Genomic DNA, 21,248 nt, shown 5'->3' on the forward strand with positions numbered 1-21,248 from the left:
AAGAAATAAAGAATATGGTGCTGTACCTCACTCATTTTAGCTTCTTTAAGGCTTGATTCAAATTCCTCAATAGCTTTGTGGACATTTTTGTGATTTTCCAAATGGCTTTCAACACTTGGTAAATCTGAACCCCATTCTGCTCTATCAAGTTGCACCTTACAAACAAGAAGGAAAAATTAGCCATGACCTACAAGGAATAAATGTAATCAGAAGCAGACTGTTTCTATAAATATAGCTACCTGCATTTCTTCCACCCAGCTCAATAGGTCCTGGACAAATTTCATGTTCACCTCTTCTTCTGGTAAATTCTGATCCACAAAAGCTGATTTCATAAGAGGTTTCCTGATTTGCATCAGTTTGAGTGTTTGCAAAGTCCCACTGTCTACTCCTGTCACATAACTTTGAATTAACCGTGGTGGGATGCCTGGTGTGTAAGCGGGAGTGATGGTTGGTGTCAGTCTGGAAGTAAGCCCTGATGAAAGGCCAGATGTCAAGCTGGAAGAAGTCAATGTAGGTGTTAAACCTTGGGTCATTGCAGCATTTGATTCAGGGGTTAGATTTGTTGTAAATCCTGAGTTTAAGCTTTCAGTTATTCCTGATATCATCAGCTTTGTCTGTTCTGTTGTCAGTGCACGCCCTTTGTTGTACACAGAAGAACATTCAGTCCGTATGGCCATCAGTTCATCATGAAGCTTTGCAACTCTGTTAAAATAAAACAAATAAAAATCATTTTGATGAATGTTTATGATTGTTTATCATGTTGAATAGCAGTATGAATTCACATGATCTCTTACACTTCAGTTGTATTTAAGTATTTATAAAAAAGCATTTCTATCGGAGGGTACAGAGTATGTCAGCTTATACTTATAAAAATACCGATAACATGGAGAAATCAGGCAATGACTAGAAAATCAGCATGGTATGGGCACTGGCATGCACCATACACAATTCCAGGGAACAATTAGCACAGCAGAAATCATACAAGATACCACATGTTGCAGCAGATCAAATGCTTGCAGTTAGTTCACTGCCAAGGAGTTGTTCTGAGCTTGATCCCACCCAGTCCAGGATGAATCCTGAAAAACTTCAGAGCCACTTCTTCATAAAATCGCTTTCTGCTGTTTAAACATATCTTTCTGCCAAGACTGTACACATTCTGCCACATATAAACTAATGTTACCCCACTTATTACCTGTTAAGACACCTACAGCTATCACCAGATATCCTGCCTCCATTTTAAAAATCAAAGTTAGCAAATTCTAAAAGCATGTTAGGTGCAAAAATACAAGCTATCATCTTTATACTCAAGTATCCCTAAACATTAAAGTCAGGTTGTGATAAATAACTTCATTTTCACAAAAGTGTATTAACAGCTCCTCTTGTCTTCAACATTTATGGACAATGTACCCACCAGAATACCTGATAATCTTTATTTGGGTGTTCAGTGACAGACTATTAAGTTTATCCATAAACATAATGATCTGAAAATGTTGTCATTAATGGGTATCCATTTACTTATTTATTCATATAAATACACTGTAATGTGAGTACCTTTGCACAAGCTGGTCTGCCTGATAGTATTTTCCATCAGTAAGAATTTGGGTGTTAATCAATTGCTGGCGGAGAAGGTTCTCAGATTCAAGAAGATAACCAGCTATCTCTGCTTCATGTTGGAACTGGAGCCCTGACTCCAACCGCTTGGTGTCCTGAATAAATAAGAGAAAGCCATTAAGCTCTGCAGCTAAACCAACAGAAATTACCTGTAAGAATTCCTAATATTTTTGTAGAAACTTCTGATCTTGAAAGAACTGCAAAGCTTTTTATCTAACTACTAAAAAAAAAGTAACAGAATTTGCTCAGGGCAATTTTTGATATTTTCTCGAAGAAATGCTAAATTAACAGTACAAAGAAAATAAAAGTAGCAGCCATTAACTATGCACTAAAAAATCCTAAAGGGTTTTTTTGTTTTGTTGGTTTTTAAGAAGCCATTCCACTGCATTAAGTTCATGAACACAGACACGTAAAATCACCAACTGACTTACAGACTGCAGAGCATTCCGGGCAAGTATTAGTTTTTCTTCACAGCTCCGGCTGTCCCGCTGAATTCTGTTTGCAATCTGCTGCAGCATTTCCAACCTAGGTAATGCCAGAACATTTCAGAAAAATAAATAAGCATTAATACTATTCATATTTTCTACACATGTTGCATGACTTAAAAACCAACAAACAGCATCTAACACAAAGCACAAACACATATGCCAAGTTACCTGCTTCCTTCTAAGGTGCCATTACCAAAGCTTATACAAGATTTAATCAGTGTGGGACCACAATTAACAGAAAGGAAATTCTCATTAGAGTCAACGCTGGTTCGAGCACTAGTACTGTTGCTAAATACTGAATCACTGCTATGATAACTATAACTACTGCTATTCATTTTTATGTCCAGAGCACGGTTCTTCTGGCTGTTTACATTTGCTGAAAAATTAAAAGATAAATCTGCTACAAAATGTACAGCTTCTAGGGATGAAATTTCACTACTGGCTTTTGAAACACCCAGCACTCCTCCTTTAAATAGGCTTCAGTACGCATACTCAAAACCCAGCAATTAATATTCTGCCAGCTCTTCAAAGGATTTTACCTGGGGCTATGTACGCTACCTTGCTTTTGGCTTCCCTACCTTGCATTAAAGCTTTGCAAGTACAGACTAGGCAGCAACATTAGGGCGTTTCTAGGAGATAGACAAGCCAAATATTTTATTGAAGTGTCACTAAGTATCTGTAAGCCAAATAAGACCTTAAAGAAGTCCTTGCAGTGTTTCTCAGACTCTTCAATGAAAAGTTTCAAAAAGGAGTGAAGTGAGAACTCCACGCTCCACAGTATGCTACAGAACACTTCCAGGTTGGGCTGATTCCTTTACCTTCAAGTGGAACTGAACAATAAAACTGAGGGAATATCACGGTTAATCAGCACATACCAATATAATCTGAGACACCTGTACACAATCCAACCAACCATCACTGCTCCACTGGCCAAGTATGCATGTTTACTGACTGCCCTGTCCACTAATCTGTGCTCCTGCAAATTTCCCTTCAACTTGTTCCATATTCAGAGCTAATTGCTTCTTGCTGTTTTGACCACAAAACAAGCAAGAAAAACTTGATAACTGCCCTTGAGTTTCCGTTTTAACACAGATTTCGGATTAGGCTTTTTTTTTCAGTATTTCATCCCCTGCTTTTCAGACCTCCTGAAAACCCACACCCACACCATAACTGTTTACACAGAAGAGCACAGCAAAGGCATAGACACACCCCTGCAGTAATGCCAAACTCTGCTAGTTGTGCAAACTAGAGCTCAGTTTGGCACTCTCCTCACTGACATCATGCTAATTTCGATCTCATACAGCAATCCGGCCACATGCTGTCAATCTGTGTTGATACAGTCTGATATATTCACAAGACTTGCAGTATTTAGGATTTGCCAAATTTCAATATTAGCTATGGTCACATTTTTGCCACAACCAAATCCCAGCCCAGGAACTGTATCAAAACCTCCTTATTAGTGAGATGCACTAGTGACCAATACAACAAACATGGACCAAGTTCTTCTGTCCAGATCAACCAACAATTTTAACTTGGTCACTAAGCCAGAATCACTTCATCAACTTTTCTCTCTCATTTTACAGTGACCACCATATGAAGTGACCATCACCATATGATCTGACACTTTCAGTGTTTACCAATCCTGAAATACGGGCAGGAGTTTATGTTTATTTTATCTTGTGCTCAGTCTATCTGAATAAAAAAGTAAAAACAAACTAATGTTATTTCTACATATTCTCAACAAAGATAATCCAGCTTTCAGCAAGTATGAACAGAATTCCTTTTGGCAAAGGAAGGCACTAACTTTTCTTTTGGCAGGTCAGGACAGACCAACCTACAAAGTCTAGTAAGCTTTATTTTTTTGCTGCTTTCCAGTGTTCTGCTCTGCACAAGGTGGAACAACTTTGTATTCCTCCATAGGAACTTCTTCTGCAGCAGGGAGCTGTGAATCAACACCTCGCATTGAACCTGACATTGCTCTTGCCTTTGGGCTGCATCAAAACAAGTGTGATCAGTAGGTCAAAGGAGGTGATCCTGCCCCTCTACTCTGCTCTTGTGAGACCTCACTTGGAGTACTGTGTGCAGTTCTGGTGCCCTCAACATAAAAAGGACATGGAACTGTTGGAACAAGTCCAGAGGAGGGCCACGAGGATGATCAGGGGGCTGGAGCACCTCCCATATGAAGACAGGCTGAGAAAGTTGGGGCTGTTCAGCCTGGAGAAGAGAAGGCTGCATGGAGAGCTCAGAGCAGCCTTCCAGTATCTGAAGGGGGCCTATAGGGTTGCTGGTGAGGGACTCTTCATTAGGGACTGTAGTGATAGGGCAAGGGGTAACAGATTGAAACTTAATTGAATGGGTTGATGACTTCCTACACAATGATCTGGATTCTTCACAATTTCAGTCACCTAAACCAGAGAGAATAATCACTCTATTGTCACTAGAGAGCCAGTGCCAGGACACTTCATAAGTGATTCCATTCTTACAAGTTTCCTTTGGGTGCTTAAAGTTAAGCAGAATGAATCCAGACCCAGGTCTATACCCCCACCTGCAGGTAAAAGCCCTATGATTCATTTAACTTAGATAAAAAAGTTTGGGGTTTTTCATTTTTAATTAATGAATGGATAGCACCTGTGTCTGCCACAGAACTCAAAAGAGGTACCATTAAAAAGAAAAAATGCTCTAAGACTGCATCAAGGTTTTAAACTCAGCATGTTATTAGTCATGTTCCAAACAGTATCACCCATTCTACTACTATGGAAGACTCCTATGCACTTTGCATGTCTCAAGACTGTGTTCTTGAGTACAACCAGGTTTTAAATAACCTCAGAACAGACTGTTAGCCCACAATGCTATGTACCAAGTGAAATATACATTTCATGTAAAGGATGAGGATGTTGCTTATATGAAATCAAGTCCAAATGAGACAGCAAAGTGGTATGAACCTAGCTCTGACTAACTGTACAAGGAAGGTGGTTATATTTGTGTTTAAGAGTGCTGATGATCTGAGGCACAGATACTATTTGTCATGACCTTCTGAAATCATCAAAGTTATTTCCATCTGGATCTGCTTCTGTGAAGCAGGTAAAGAAATTCAGGCGTTGAATAAAGGAAAAATTAGTTGATGTAGAAAAATAATGTGGATATTACCAGGGAAGATGACATCTACAATTTTCATTACAAATTAATCCAACTGAAAAGATATTAACCAAGCCTGCCAAGCGTTCACTAGCATACCTCTCCACTTCAGGCCGAAGGGTCTTGTCTCTTTCCAGCATGGCAATAATAAGCTTTCCCCATTCTTTTTCTGTATCATTTGGGTGGTAGCCTTGAGGAAGCTTGATGCGTCCAAATTCTATCCAGACCTTAGCAATCATACATATTTGTTATTTTAAGCCACAGAAAATGAACTTTATATATTTTAATGCTTGTTAAAACTTACCTCTAGCAGTTTATATAGCTGTTGAATTTTTACTATATCTGCCTCCTTTGGTGGAATTTCTGTTTCTTTAAATTGTAAATATTGTTTATAAAGTGCCTACAGAAACATAAAAACCATCATCAACTTTTTTTACAGTGAATGCAACCCTACTTCCGAAATTCTCCCTTAATATTCTTCATAAGCTTCCGTTCTTACACTGTTCTACTTGAGTTCAACAAAAAAATTATCAGTGACAAGCTAAAGATTAGCTTTTGATTGTTCATACGTTAGTAATGTATTGTACTCTAAAGGTTAAGGAGTAGTACTGTTTTATACTTGATTACATAAATCAAGAGGCACTTAATTTGTTCAAGCATGCCTTAAGTCAGTGAGATAAAGTGTCATTCCAACATGAAGTTTAAGACATGACACCTCACCTTTAATTCCACAGGATTGTTGGGAAATGTTCTGTCAGACATTATCGTGACATGGTGTCTGATCCACTGCATGAGGTAGTTCACCATATTCTGATATTCAACCCATTTGACTTCAACATCCTACCAAAAGGCACAACCCAGATCACAAGTCAGAAGAAATCTGAGAGCTCGTTTTTGCTTTATCTTTGACTCTGAGGTCTTCACACATACAGAAAATACATTTCTAAATCCTGCAATTCTGAAACGGTATTACTTGCTCATTACAGTTCACTTAACGCTTCCAAATACATAATTTTACTATCTAGTTTTGGTCCTAAATAATTCATTGGAAATAAAACATTTTCTAGTTTAATAAACTGCAAACTGATCAGAATTAGAGAGGCACAATTAGTAGGTCCACAACTGAAAAGTAAGAGCTTTCACTCTTCTCTTTCTCCAACTTCAGGTATTTTGGTTTTGCTTTTTGCTTTTGTCCAGAACTTGAAATACCTGCTCTCTAAAATCTCAACCTGAAAAACCATGTGAAAGAAGAGTGTGACAGATGATCCAGCTAACATTTTGAAATCAACAACTGTGTTAATGAAGCTCGCACACTGCACAAGTATTTTTCTCCTACTTACATTTGCACTAATGCCTTCACCACCTTCTGGTACTTTGGGAAATGCATCATAAAGTGATGACACATAAGTTATTACTGACTTCTCATCAGGTGAAGAAACATCAACATCTAAAAGAGCGAGACAGAGCAGTACTTTATCATGTAGTTGTAAGAATGCCCACAAATATGCTACAACCTGCAGGCAGATTGGTTTTATTTTAATGTTAGGGTTTTTGCAACAAAGCCCTTTGCAGTTATCTTACCTTCAGGATCCAGAAGTCTGGCAACACCAAGTTTTTCTGCTACAAAAAAAGCATGTTCTAAATTTGCAAGGTTGCTTTGAACAGCAACGGTATTCATGTCTATCAGGTCCGGCCTGTCAAATAAAAAAAGTAATACTTGATTACAACTCTTTCCCACCTTTAAATTACTGCTCTATTAGTACATCAAACCAAGACCATAGATGGATAGAGCAAAAGACCTTTTATTAAGAAAGATTTCATTAAAATCACGTGAAGCAACTGAGGTCAGTGCTAAGTGACAAACAGAAGCAGAAGGCAACTACAACACTTTCAGTTCCTTATCTACAAGCTAAATGTTCTAGCCATCCCTTATATATATATATATATATATATATATATATATATATATATATGTATTTTCTTATATATATATATATATGTATTTTCTTATGCATGTTTCTAAATGTGAACTGCCATTCTACTATATCACCTTCTCCTTTCCACTGCCCTTAAGGAGGTTAAACTCACTTTTCCCTTAGGACATATTTCCATGAGGAAGCTCATTTCTACTGCTTTTACAAGGTTTAGTCATCCTGCATCAAACTCTTCAGCACATGTCAGAACCCATACAGAAACAAGTTCAGTCACAAAAACATCACTTCAGCCTGGAAGACAATTATTCTTACTGGGCTTTACGGAAGTCTTGTTCAAATTGCACTGAAGCCCTGCTTTTGGTTAAATGTTGATGTTGGTTCTCTTGCAGACAACCCTCAGCCCATGTGTGCTTACACCTTCATTCTGATAAATTCCATTTCTAGCCTCAACACTCTTGTTTTAATGGAATACTTCTCTTAAGCCAGTCTTACCTATAAATATTTTTAAGGCCCATAAGTATCAACCTATACCAACAACACTACTTTTATGTTTAAACTTACTGTAAAACTTCAAATTAATACTGTCCCTTAGGTTTGCTATGTGGCACTTGGCTTTTAGATCTTGCAGTTCTCAGGACAGTGTGTTACTGTCTGTCTCTTTCAGCATGGGGAATCCTCTTAGCCATAATAACTAAAAGGAAGAAGGGATTTTCAAAGATGCTAAGCAAAAACTCAGCTCACTGAAGCTAACTAGAGTCACAAGGGTCTGAAATTGTTGATCCTGAAATCCTACACTACTGAAAACCAGTCCTACACTGAAGAAAAGAAACCCTAAACCAAAACCCTGTAAAAAAAAAAAATGACATCAAAGCTTTAGTGAAAAACTCAGTCCTTAAATATTCTTATTTTCTAGAGAAACTATTTTCTTAGTTTTACCTAGCAGAAGTTTTGAATTATTGCAACAGAGGGAAATAAAACTGTTAAATATCAGACTGTTCAAAACGAATGGTAACATTTCATTTGGCAACACCCCACAATTCCCTTTATCACAAAAAGGTGAAACTCAATACAAGCTTGTCTTTGAACTAACTACAAGTGCACTGTAAATAAAAATGTTTTTCTTTTCAGCCATTTAGAATCCCTGGTTTCTTTGTGTTCTTTAGAAGACAAGTCTACAAGACCGATAACAATACTGCACCTATTATTTCTTGAGAGAACATTTAATTAATAATAAAACTTAGGCAGTGTAAAAAGAAACATAATCCTCCTAAACCAGCAGGACTTTCCACTTCCAATATGCTTGGTGGGAGCATGACCAAGCTCATGCTATTCTTCTCAGAATTTGAGTGCAGTGGAAACAATGCAACGAAACCAATATCATCTGTTGCTCTTAGCAGCACAGAAAATCCATGAAAAATAAAAGGCAATACTAGAAAAGGAAACAGAGCACTCCAGTCTCTTATTTCAGCCACAATAATGGAGATAGTACGAGTAATAAAGATCACTTTCACAGCACAGTTTTGACAAGAGAAGCAGATTTCTGTAAGTGTATACTGGTGGTTTGCTTATTTTTTTTTCTCTTGCCTTCTTTACATTTGTTTCACACTTGACAAAAATGGCTCAAGAATCACTTACACTGCCTGTTCGATTGCCAACTCTCAGAACAAGAAATTACAAGTTACTGTAAAAGCCTTGACTATTCCCAGAAAATGAGCTGCAAGCTGTAGAGACACTGACACAATAATCTTCTCAGAATACGAAGAGGAGGTGGGGTTCTCATCTGTATCTCACAGAGATACAGGTAAAAAACCTGATGAAAACAACTTCTGTTGAGTAATATATCTAAAACAATATATTACTCAAAAATCACAGATATCTCTGTGAAAAGCCTCCCCCCCTTTAAACATACCTTCCCATCACTGCAGCTCCTACCAGCATAGGATTATTTCAGTTCCCTTTTAAGAACAAGGGAAAATTTCAATGAACACTGTTGTTTCCAGTTAATCATGCACTTAACACACAGCATACCAACTTAGGTTAACCAGCCTGTATCTAAAGTTTTGATCTACCAGAAAATACTACAGAAGACAGCATTCACCTGTCTTCATAGTGCTTGTCTTCGGTTTTCTAAAGCAGAGGATTAACAGCTTACTGAGAACAAGCCCACTGATAGTTTATAAAAAGGTAAAGACAGGGAACAGGTTGCCCAGGGGGGTTGTGGAGTCTCCTAAGTTGGAGATATTCAAGGCCCGCCTGGACAAGTTCCTGTGTGATGTACTCTAGGTTACCCTGCTCTTGCAGGGGGGTTGGACTAGATGATCTTTTGAGGTCCCTTCCAACCCTTGGGATTCTGTGATTATGTCTTGAATACAAAAGCACCTGGTACTGATCACGAGAAGTGCACGCATCCAGGGGCTTGGGACCTCCACTCTCTGCAAGTCACCCTTTTCTCTTCCCAAACAGTAGAGGGATACATTGCAAAGCTATAGGAGAAGTAGCTTACCTCCCAGAGCTCACTAAAAGCCTTTTTTTAGTCCCAGAATAATGCATTCAAAAAACATGCCTCAGGAAATCAGATTGCAATACTGCACTGTGAGTGCTCTTTGTTTAAGAGGGTTTTCTTATTCTTTTAAATAAAAGTAATTTTTATCTGCTGTAAGCTGGCAGAGATACCTGTACAATAACTAGGTGCATGTGAATTTGCATTTGAGCACTCACACATAGTTTTCAGAGCTGCAATCACTGAATACCATCCTTCTCTGAAGAATCAAGGGAATCAGGTATTATCAAGCACAGATTGTGCACAGTGAGTGTTGTGGGACTGTATAATAAAGGCTGACAATTATTTTCCAGTATCTTTAGTATTCCATTCCTCCTTTGAACTCTGAAATAATACTAACTGCTTAAACTGCAATTGTGATAAGTATCGTTCTAATATATATTTATCTAATTGTCTCAGTTGAAGTAAACATTAGATTTACCCTTATCACCATCCATCATGGAAAACATTTTCACTTTTAAGGCTAAAAAGAAAGTACATGAGTTTTGCAGAAGCTATTTGTCATGTAGTATAAATATATTTTATATCAATTTGCATAAACTATTAAGTGGTTTTATACACAATTGAGAACTAAATTAAATGCACTTTAAGTAAAAGACGATGACTCTACTTTCTGTCATAATAGTGTGAGTCATCTTATGGCAGATTTTTCAGTGGGCTGGGCCCTTGCCATCAAAACACACACATCCCGAAAACCAGCCGGGCTGGAACATTCCATGCAAAGGAGATGCTTCTGCTGCGGACACACCTAAGTCAAAGAGTTTGGCTTCTACATTGCAAGTCATTAATCATTTCATTTATAAAAGATTGGTGCCTACCATTTGAGATCTTAGTGTAGGTGTTAGAAATTAGACACAATTTGTATCAGAAGCGAGGGGGAAAAAAAAGGTGTGATTAATTTCAATTAGGAAGCTGACAAAATTATGATTAAGTCAAGAAAACAAATAGCACCACACATGGAAACAAGTGAAATGGACCAAATGCAAGGTTTGTACTCTGGAAAGACTCCTTTAAATCAAAGCCTCATGCATAATAAACAAAGTTAGCCATGCAGAGATTTTCCCATAGGCCAAACCTAACACCTAGTAAAATAGTAATATTCCAGAGTAATATTAGCGAGTAAGATTACAAAGCAATATTCTACATGAAAATGCTGTTAAACATGTTCACAAGACTAACTAAGAAGCCTGAAGCTATTTACACAAACAATCTAAGCTGTTCAATTTGCACAATTCTGTTTTGGTCAAAACCCTGGAGGCTGCTTGAGTAATACCTGATATTAAAATGTATTTCTTTCTTGGCTTATATTGAGCGGAAGTATTAATATAGCGAGTTTCAAGCAGAACTCTCAGAGAAAACATGACTGAAGATGCAGAGTGAAGTGTACACGTCACTACAGTCCAGTTAGCTTTTCCACTGCTGTCTTTAGAAAATGCCTGTAAAAATTAAATAAATGCCTTGCTTCACTGTTCACAGACAATTGAAAAGGATGGGTGCCAGACAGACTAATGCATTTTTCAGGGAAGACTCCTGAAACAAATTAAAAACCATGCCAGAATACAGTCATAAAATAAATTTATAAAAAAGACAAGAATAGAGACTTCTCAAGCAGAAAGGACTCTACATATATTTCAGAAGAGAGAAGAGATATATTATTATCTACTCTAGAGATTTTGGTTAATAGCAGAACGATTACCAAGAAAGGAATCAGAAAATAAGAAATGTCCATGTAAAACAGACACGTTAGCTCTATCTCTTCTAACACATATCTCCTGTTACTTTCCCAGGAAATCTATAAATGAGATGATGAAGAAAAATCGATTTATTATTCAACCTACTATATAGTAACATCTACCATTTAACCTATCCCTTAACAGAGCCTCAAAAACACTAGAAAATATTTATGCCAGCTTGTACATAGAGTCAATGTTTGGGAGGCTACTGAAGAATGTGTCTCAGTGTCAGGTACAAGCCCAAGTCTTTTTGAAAATAAACTTGCCAAAGAGCCTGTTTTGGAAAGACTGAGACATCAACACCATGAGAATAACTCTTGGTCTTCAACTAACACATACTATCTATGTGACCTGTGCGTTTCTATTGATGCTCAATGCTTGCAGACACAGTGCTCTGCACATTGTCATGCCCATGAGATCTACTTACAGAGTTGGAGATATGTTTTGCTAATATATATGCCTACCACGGTTGTTTTCTTGATTTTTTTTCCATCATTGCATGGGAGCTTCAATATAAAGGGAATAATATTCTATATTCTTAGGGAATAAAAGGCCATTTAGGACTAGCTGTGTTCAGTAACCCATTTCAGAGAACTTGGAAACCCGAGTTTCAGGAAGCAGACTAAATTCGGATTTCTTTCCACACAGTCAGATCACTTACAGAGGGGCAAGTGGAGAGTCTCTCTTCAAAAAAATGTTAAGCAGGTATGACTTTGTGGCATGAAGGAGGAATAGATGTCCTCCATCATCAGAATCAAGGACCACAATGCAGACACACAGCACAAGGTTCTAAAGCATGTTCCTTGGTGTCAAAAAACCCATGCTGAGGAAAGGAGGTACAACACTGACTCTCAAGTCAACACTATCTTCCACTACACCCTAGGCCACCTCTCTTTCAGAAGCTCTGTATTCCTTACTAAATTGTGGATTTTTCTCAGATAACAATATTCATAGCTAATTGAGATAATTCATTTTATCATGCATGTTCTTGATTTGACAAGCAGAGTTTAATAAATCTGCTGAAGCCTCCTGACCCACCTTTGTTAGCACAGCAAAACTTTACCTGTCACTTGCCATACCAATTTAGATAAAGACACAATTGAGGCATTGTAACATCAAAGACCTATTAGTTAACTGTGGAGTTCAGCTTCAGCCATGCCTAACGAGCCCTTATCACAACTTGGCAGTAGGTTTGCAACGTAGATGTCAAGCTCAGTACACAAATCAATGAAACTAGAAAGAATCTCAGCCAGTCCTTTCATCAACTTTAAAACCAGATTTTACATTCTTTTTGTAATATGAGATGGTTTTGTCATAACAAAACCAGAAATGGTACAGTAACTGTGCCAACTATTTGCCTATGGTAAAATCTGAACAGGATCAAGGCTCATAGCTGTTAACCTCAACCCACACTGTGCAGTCTACAGAAATAATCATAAATAACACACCCTTCCTTAAAGTGTTTGAATACCAAAGAGACAATGAAGAAACCCAACCAAATGATCTTTCTGTTCTGCTCCCCCAGACCCTAGCAGTGATGACCTGACACACTGGCTTCCTAGTGGTATTAATACAGTTACCAAGAGGGAAGAAGGGTGAGGTACTGCAATGAGTTCAGAAGATTTCCCAAAGGCTTCTTGAGCCCTCCTGCCTGAGAGGCAACCATTTCTACATGTGCCACAAATTTGCCAAAAACACTGCCAGAAGACCAAGACCTCTTGGTCACACGCACATATGCCACCACTCCTCAGACACCATACTCTTTTGGATAAAAGCTTCTGGTACCCTTAAGAAAAAACAAGCCTTTCAATCCAAAGTTTTACTTTTCACATTATCTCCATTTGACCTAAGCAAGAGAATAGCTTTGATCTCATCACAGGATTTTTTGTTTTAGCTCTGCTGTCACAAAAAGAATCACAGAATGGTTTGGGTTGGAGGGTACCTTAAAGATCCCCTAGGTCCAACCTCCCAGCTGCATGGGCAGCAACACCTTCCACTAGGTCAGGCTGCTCAAAGCCCCATCCAACCTGGCCTTGAACACTGCCAGGGATGGGACAGCCACAGCTTCTCTGGGCAACCTATTCCAGTGCCTCACCACCTTCACAGTAAGGAATTTCTTCCTAATATCTAACTACCCTCTTTCTGTTTAAAGCCATTGCCCTTTGCCTTATCCCTACATGCCCTTTCAAGAACCTCTCCAGCTTTTTTGCAGGTTCCCCATAGGTACTGGAAGCTGCTCCAAGGTCTCCCTGGAGCCTTTTTGCTCCAGGCTGAACAAGCCCAACTCTCTCAGCCTGTCTTCATAGCAGAGGTGCTCCAGCTCCCGATCATCTTCATGGTCCTCCTCTGGACTAATTCCAATAGGTCCATGTCCCTCTTGTGTTGGGACCCCAGAGCTGGATGTAGTACCGCAGGTGGGGTCTCACAAGAACAGAGTAGAGGGGCAGGATCACCTCCTTCAACCTGCTGGTCATGCTCCTTTTGATGCAGCCCAGGATACGGTTGGCTTTCTGCGCTGCAAGCGCACACTGCCGGCTCATGTTGAGCTTCTTGTCAATCAACACCCCCAATTCTTTCTCCTCAGGGCTGCTCTGAATTTATTCTCCACCCAGCCTGTAGTTGTGCTTGGCATTGCCTCAACCCAGGAGCAGGACCTTGCGCTTGGCCTTCCTGAACTTCACAAGGTCTGCATGGGCCCACCTCTCAAGCCTGTCAAGGTCCCTCTGTATGGAACTATTGGCTTTCATTCGGCTGCTGTTTGCAGTAGGATCCAGCAAAGTATACATAAGGATCATTTTAAGTTCAGATCTGAAATTAATCAACCCAACTACCTGGAAGTCTTCCATCTAATACCTACTAAAGCTAACCACCACCACCACCACACAAGATGTTAATATTGCAGCCCTGTTTCCACTTCAATTTTGATACAGTCTTCACTTGGATGCATCACAGAATTTTTCTGAGTGCGTTCGATTAAACTGCAGCTGAGGTTACTTGCTATTTCTAAACCCATTAGTTATATGTATATGCATACTCAGGAGAATTACATTAAAGGCATGTCTGCTTGTCAATATTTTTAATCACCCTAAATGCTGCTTATCTTTTCCTAAATTGTCAATTCTTAATGTCAAGTTTGTTTCTTCTACATAACAAATACAGTTGGAAATAGTAACAACCATGCTTCTGAACTAGGAGGCAGGTGGGAAGGTGGGGGCAATGCAACCAAACTCGCATTTTCTTTTTGTTAAAGCTAGGTAACAATAAATTATGAGTCACAAAACAGCAAGCTGAAACCAGCAATCCCAGCTAATCTCTTTACTTAAAACATATCCCCTAGCATTTTAAGGCTTGACACTGTGTAATATTTAGTTTCTTTCTCATTCACTCCCCCAGGGTGTTCCAACATGCTTCTGCAAATTGAGGCATCGCTATCCCTCCCCTTAAGGAATGTATTCATGTCAGTACCTGATCAGCTGCAACAAGTTTTAACATCAGAGGGATGCACATGCACTGCAGCCAGGAGCTTAGTGTTCAATTAACTACATATATACGGCAAATCGTTCTGGGTAAGGCTGAAACAGCTTGTTTGAAACCAGAACAGTTATTTAGCAGGCAGGAACCTAGCTTGTTGCACTCCGAAAAACATCCACTCATCAATACTGACAGTGCACGAAGTTATGAAAGTAATAGCTTAAAAGAGCACTGTGACCCTGGAAAATCTGTCTCTCTCACTTTGTCTAGCATTTATGGAGCTGTCATGCTGCTGTTGCCTTGGGGACATGTTCTTTGCTGCAACTTCTATTCCTCTTCCTCCCACATGAAGAACCCAGTGTACCTACATTCTGTGTCCTTCATTCACTGTTAGCCTCTGTTCCTCTTTTGTTTGGGAATAGTAACCATTTTCTCCTCACTCTCTCATTTAACCATATACAATTTTAAAACTGCAGGCATCATTAAGGTCTTGCAAAAAGTTTACCAGTAGCAAAGGTTCCTTTGGATCAGATCCCCATATTTCTTTAACAGTACAGTAAAAAAAAAAACATTTTTCTTCAAACGTGTGCAAAATGCATCCCTCTGAAGACTCACACCACTTTCTCTCTCTGCAGCACTTCTAACACTTACCATTCTTGTTAAGTAGTGCCAAACTTTTAGACAACTGTCTGCATGTGGTCTTGGCAAGCCTTGGTATAGCATTACACAAAATAACCTTGTTTGTTTTCTTGTCTCAAACCCTTCATGTATAAACTACAGTCCTCCTTGCTTGTCAGACTGCTGCCTGACCTGAACACAGTTTATCCACTTTTTTCCTAACCATTCTGAATGGTTGCTGAAATTCACCAAAAGTCCAAATATAACTGGACATGTCTATGCTGAAAGTTGACAGAAGGCCAGATCATGTGCCCATGACTTTCTAATTGCTAGTCCTTCCCATAGCAGGGCCATGGCCCATTGCAACCCACACCCTCCCAGGCAATACATAAGCCCAGTTCAGGGGCAACATTGACCCAGGACAGCTTTCAAGACTTCATTTACTAGAACAGACCTAACACCTGGTACTAAACCTTAAAAAATAGCTTTATCTGGGAACTGAGCTTGCAGTGCTTCCTGAACAGACACTGTTTTTCACCACACAGGCACCACTGGGGCTACTCATTAAATGCTATTACCTAGTTACACAAGAACATACTGCTCTCGCTGGAATTCCTTTCGTAAATGCTAAAAGCAAAATTACCTCTCTATTACTAAAAAACTGTAAGAAGACAAAAATAAAATGTGGAAAGGAGTGCACACATATTTTACCAAAAGCATCTGTTTGACAATCTTATTTTCATATCCTCCATACTTCACCTTTTTTCTTTAGAAAGTAAGATGAGCTGGTCAGAAAACATGTCTGTTTTCTGAGTATCAGTAGCCACTGTCCTTAAAAAACATCTATAGATGCCATTTAACTGTAAATCTTCCAGCTATTATTTTTGCTATGTCTTAAATTTTATCTGCAGACACTTTTTCACTGAAATTGCCTGCAGTCCTTATGTACCAATGGCTCAGGGCAGTCTGAGGTCAAAAATATAAGCAGTTTGTTACTTTGAGATAACTTTTAATTTGAATTTGCTTTGTTTTAAAATAAATGTATCTGCAAAGTATAACGTAGATCTACAATTCTGATTACTAGCTCCAATCTGACATATGAGTCCTAATGAAGGAGGAGTGGCATTCATTCTCTATAGATACCAACTGTTTGTACATATTTTAATAACGGGTTGCGGTCTTTTTCTTCGGCAAAAGGCACACACATAAGAAAATGAAAACACAAATTAAGAGCATTTACCTAAAACACAGTCTAGTGACTAGAAATACATGAGCTGGTAAGAGCAGCAAGATGAAGACCCCAGTGTGCAGACAGCAGTATCTCCTCGAAAATCTGGACATTATATGCTGGTTAAAGTCAGCCTCCAACTCAGGAGTCTGTCTTACAGGGCTTTGCTACGTGTATGATATGATGGTATGAAAGAAACATCACGTACTTTTGAAACTGCCTGGAGTCATATTCCTTCCAACACAACATATTGAAGCAAATAACAGATGTCTTCAATGAAAAATTAAGTTATAAAAGGCAAATTACATAATAGATGACATACACCATGTTCTCGAATCTCCTGGGCACACCTGTAGCTTTCACTAATGGCCTGATCACAGGTCTGAAGAAACATGTAGAGGTTCAAAAAACAGTCTGAAAGTTGATACACTTAAATAAAATCGTACAATTAACAAACCTGGTAATGTTCAGTATTAAAACTGACTTTTAAATTTATAATTTTATTTCGTCATTCTGTGTAAGAACAAATATTTGCACAGAATAACAGCAAAATCCAGGGCCTGCAATGGAGGCCCCTGAGGTAATTCTTGAGCCCATTGTGGAGAACCATTTGTTTCCCAGGGATTTAACCATGTATAGGATGTTTTAAAATATAAGCTTTATAAAATTTTCAAAGTTCAGTCAACTAATTCCCAATCTTACCCTATAAACACAGACCATTGGAAACTGTTGAAAACATAAGCAACCTTCTCATGTAAGAACAAATTACATTTGCCTAAATTTGGAGGGGAAAAAAAAAAAGAAAAAAGAACAGAAGAAAGAAGTTGTATATGGAGACAAGTACCTCAAGTAAAGTAATTTTTTCCTCTCATTTCTGCCATTCATAAAATTACTTTCCTTGATCTAAAGAACACTGCAGTATCACTAGAAACTCATTCATATTCTTAAGTAATAAAGAAAGTGACTGCAGGCCCTTACAAAATGCCCTGACAACCTAACCCTTGTTGCTCAAGAGGAAAGTAAACAAATACCCTGCATCTGCTCAGGAGACTGATCTGACTGCATGTGATCCTGCATCTCAAGGCTTGGTGCTGGCAGCAGTGTGCTGCCAGTCCAGCTGTGGGTGCACACAGGGCTGGGAGATGGGGAGGAACCTGGCTCACCCACAACACACACCAGCTCACTGATCCCCACAGAGATGCTGCAGATGATGTTCCTACTGTTACTCATGCCAGGGAAATGTTGGCCTTGTCCTGCTTCTCCCACACACTCTTGGGGGAGCAGGGAACATGGTAAATCTGTGCCCTCTTCCTGCAGTTCTGCATCATAATCTTAGCTGGCTTGCACCAAAATGTGCTGGCATCCACTGTCTGGACAAGAAGAAAATAAATAGAGACCGCTACCATCAGTCCAGATGAAACAATTTGGACCTGCCATTAAGAGCAGGTGAAGTCTCAGCTCTGCTGGAGGGGAGAGGCTCCCGGCCCGCTGTCGACTGATTCACAGCCCAGCTCCCCACAGCTACAGCAATTTCCTGAAATCCTGAAGCTGGTGCGTACTTACAATTTAGAAAGATTGCTTATGCCTGGAAAGGAAGTAATTATAACCTGCCACTCCAGCCCTGTCACCTAGAACTGGACACTGACATCTCCCTGTAGGGATCATGCTGAACCCGTGTGGATTGTGTTCTCAGTGGCACATCCAGAAAAGACCTCTCAGCCATGGTGTCAAGGCTACAAGGACCAGGTTTGCCAGTCTGTGCTCAGGTTTACCCCAGAGACAGCATAGCTCCTGTCCTCCAGGAGCTGCTGGGGCTCTTGCCTCTGGCCGTCGGCTGAGCTACTGCCCTGTCAGCAGTGCAGCCTACCTGTGACTCACCTGTCAGGCCCATCACCCAGAGAGGTGCCAGTGCCTGGGGCTGGGACTGAGGCTGCCTCAGTGCCTCCCGCTGCCCTGCTCCTGACTGGGGTCGTTTGATGGTCCTGGCTGCCAAACCCTGCCCTGACAGACCCTCCATAGGGAGCCCCCACTGCTGTGCCCTGACATGGGTACACTTGTACCCTCTATCCAGCATACAGCTTAGTGCCACTCAGTACAGCTGCAATTCTAGATACCATGAACACTCCTGGGTACTTCTGAGCCTTATGATTATTACTGTCATAGTACTAAATGTCATCTCCCTAAAATTAGGTCTGGGCACACTTAAATCCCTTCCAGGCCTGCAAGTCACATCTTCACTTGTAGAGAAAGGATATTCCTCCTGGCCCACAGTGCATCATGGTTCTGTAAAGAGATGTATCTCCAGGGAGTGTGGCATAACTGGTGCAAGACAGGCTGCCATGCTGCACCACAACTGATAGATGTGTACCCACAGGCATGCTTCGCGATCACAGCACCACAGTCCAACGCCACCACCCATGCAGACACACCTGGTCACCCACCCCGGTGAAGCACACCAGCCTGCAGCACCCACAGGACCCTCACCCTAGCTCCTGAAACCACCTGTGATCCATGCACTGGGAGATACTAACATGGACAAACAAAGCATATGGAGAATGACTGCCAGAAATGTGTACATTCTGTTAAGTGTTTAGCCTACTTACTGTTCGGAACACAAACCAAACTTTAAAAGAGTTATCTGGAGTAAAACACTGTAGTTAAAAATATCAATGACTGTTTGGGAAGACCATTCCTATCTTGTGAGCAATAGCTGGTAATTATCACCTCCGTTTTAGTGCTACAAAATGGCAAAAGAAAGAAACATAGAAGCTCACTGAATTCAGTGGAAGAGTCTCACTGATTTAACAAGCAAGATGGAACCCAGAAATCTGTTACCTCTCCCAGCAAAAAGACATCACATGAGGATGGTAAACATTCCTGGGAAGCACATGGGATCCTTAGGTGGAGAAGCTATGGACAGGAAGAGGATAAGCTAAATCTAAACTGGCACAGAAGCACACAAAATGTGTACTCTGCTCCTCAGCCATTGAATCATTGGCCTTGTGCAATGCACTCGTGTCAAAGATGCCTGTGCTTCCCCGCTGACACTGTGAATGAAACTCACAGAGCACTGCCAGAAACACTGCTCCAGCAAAGCAGCTGCAGGTACTTAGTCATATCCCAAGACATTACCATTCACACAGCCAGGGGACAGAACTCAAGTTGTGCAATATTTATTAACTGAGCTGTACCACAACTACTAGTTGCTGAGCTGAGAAGCGTACACTGCTCTATGGAAGTGGCATACAGTTGGAAGAAGCTCTGGAAACTATTTTCCATTATTCCATCCTATTAAGCTCCTTCCTTTTTTTCCTCCCATCTCTCTTTCTCTCAGTATCTTTCACATTGTTTATTTTTTCAGATACTTGCCTGTGCTGTGTTCATTCTTTTGGCTGCTCTGTCCTAAAGTAAAACAGCCTAGCCTCCTGCCAGCTATTTCCCTTTGTCTTGCCAATGTTACTAAAAGAAGACTGTCTTGCTGGCATGCACCTCCTCCCTGACTGACTACCCAGAACAGAAGCACAGTCAGAAAAAAGACCTCATTGATTCAGATGCAGCTCCATTTTACCATGCACTGCCACAGCTAACTTCTCTGGGACTCAGAGCACTGTATATTATACTTGCAGCCTCTCTACACAGTGTGTAAGGAAAAGGCTGCAGCTGCATCTGCTTGACTCATCTCCCATTTTACTTCAGTGTCCTACTCCCCACACCACATGTATGTTGGCTCTGTCTAGTCTTCTTTCTACAGTGAGCCAAGTGGTCCCACAAGAGGAGATCCAAGAACAGCATAATCCATTTCAGGCCTGTTCCCTGGAGCTGCATGAAAACACCAAATCTGCCTTACTTGGGACTTCAGTATGTGGTATACTTCAGTATTTTACAAAGAAGTCATAAACTCACAAGCTTCTTTATGATATGCCCCAGGGCATACAGCACAAACTAAATGTGCTGCAATAAAACGCAGAAAGTTGCAAACCTTGCACAGGACACAGGACAAATCATCACACACTGATTAGCTCAGTGGCCAGAATGCACTCCCATGTGGTCCTCTAAGATACAAACCCCCTTACTCAGTTCAGGAACCAAAAATGTACAAAACAAGAGATGTCACCAACCAAAAGGAGACACTGAGCACAGTGATGATCTTAAATCTTCCTCCTCTGATGTGCTTTGATGCCAAAGTCAGCTTTGTCAAGAGAGATCTGTTCTCACTTAGAATCCAGAACTAGAAATCCTCTCCTGTCAGTAGACATTTTTAACTGTATTTCAACTGAACATGCTGTATCCTTTAACTTCTAGCCATAGCCACCACTGGTTCTACCAATGCCTGTTTAATTTTGTAAGAGTTTGGTCACAAAAGCATACAGCAATACAATTCCCTTCTCAAACTGAGAACATTCAAGTCAGCTGGCACCATTTTCCATAAGAATACCCTGGAGATGCAGGAGATGCATCTCAGAGTAGATC

At 40.0% G+C, this 21,248-nt stretch overlaps 1 protein-coding gene across 5 annotated transcripts in view; it reads right to left on the reverse strand.

Annotated features, from left to right (window-relative positions):
* The window catches only part of DST (dystonin), a 292,205-nt gene that overhangs the window by 139,962 nt on the left and 130,995 nt on the right, over window positions 1-21,248 (reverse strand). For 3 of the 5 annotated variants that reach the window (XM_005153188.3, XM_034060386.1, XM_034060385.1), the window contains 9 exons: window positions 6,816-6,928; window positions 6,575-6,681; window positions 5,955-6,074; window positions 5,539-5,634; window positions 5,334-5,461; window positions 2,043-2,136; window positions 1,552-1,706; window positions 240-702; window positions 27-155 (listed from right to left, as the gene is read on the reverse strand). In XM_005153188.3, the coding sequence (XP_005153245.2) occupies window positions 27-155; window positions 240-702; window positions 1,552-1,706; window positions 2,043-2,136; window positions 5,334-5,461; window positions 5,539-5,634; window positions 5,955-6,074; window positions 6,575-6,681; window positions 6,816-6,928 (1,405 nt within the window). Of the gene's footprint in view, window positions 1-26; window positions 156-239; window positions 703-1,551; window positions 1,707-2,042; window positions 2,137-2,267; window positions 2,435-5,333; window positions 5,462-5,538; window positions 5,635-5,954; window positions 6,075-6,574; window positions 6,682-6,815; window positions 6,929-21,248 lie in introns of those variants that run through there. The other 2 variants (XM_005153189.3, XM_031052616.2) reach the window with 1 other exon arrangement.

This window comes from Melopsittacus undulatus, chromosome 3 (assembly GCF_012275295.1).
Source record: "Melopsittacus undulatus isolate bMelUnd1 chromosome 3, bMelUnd1.mat.Z, whole genome shotgun sequence".
In the NCBI taxonomy this organism is placed as follows: Eukaryota; Metazoa; Chordata; class Aves; order Psittaciformes; family Psittaculidae; genus Melopsittacus; species Melopsittacus undulatus.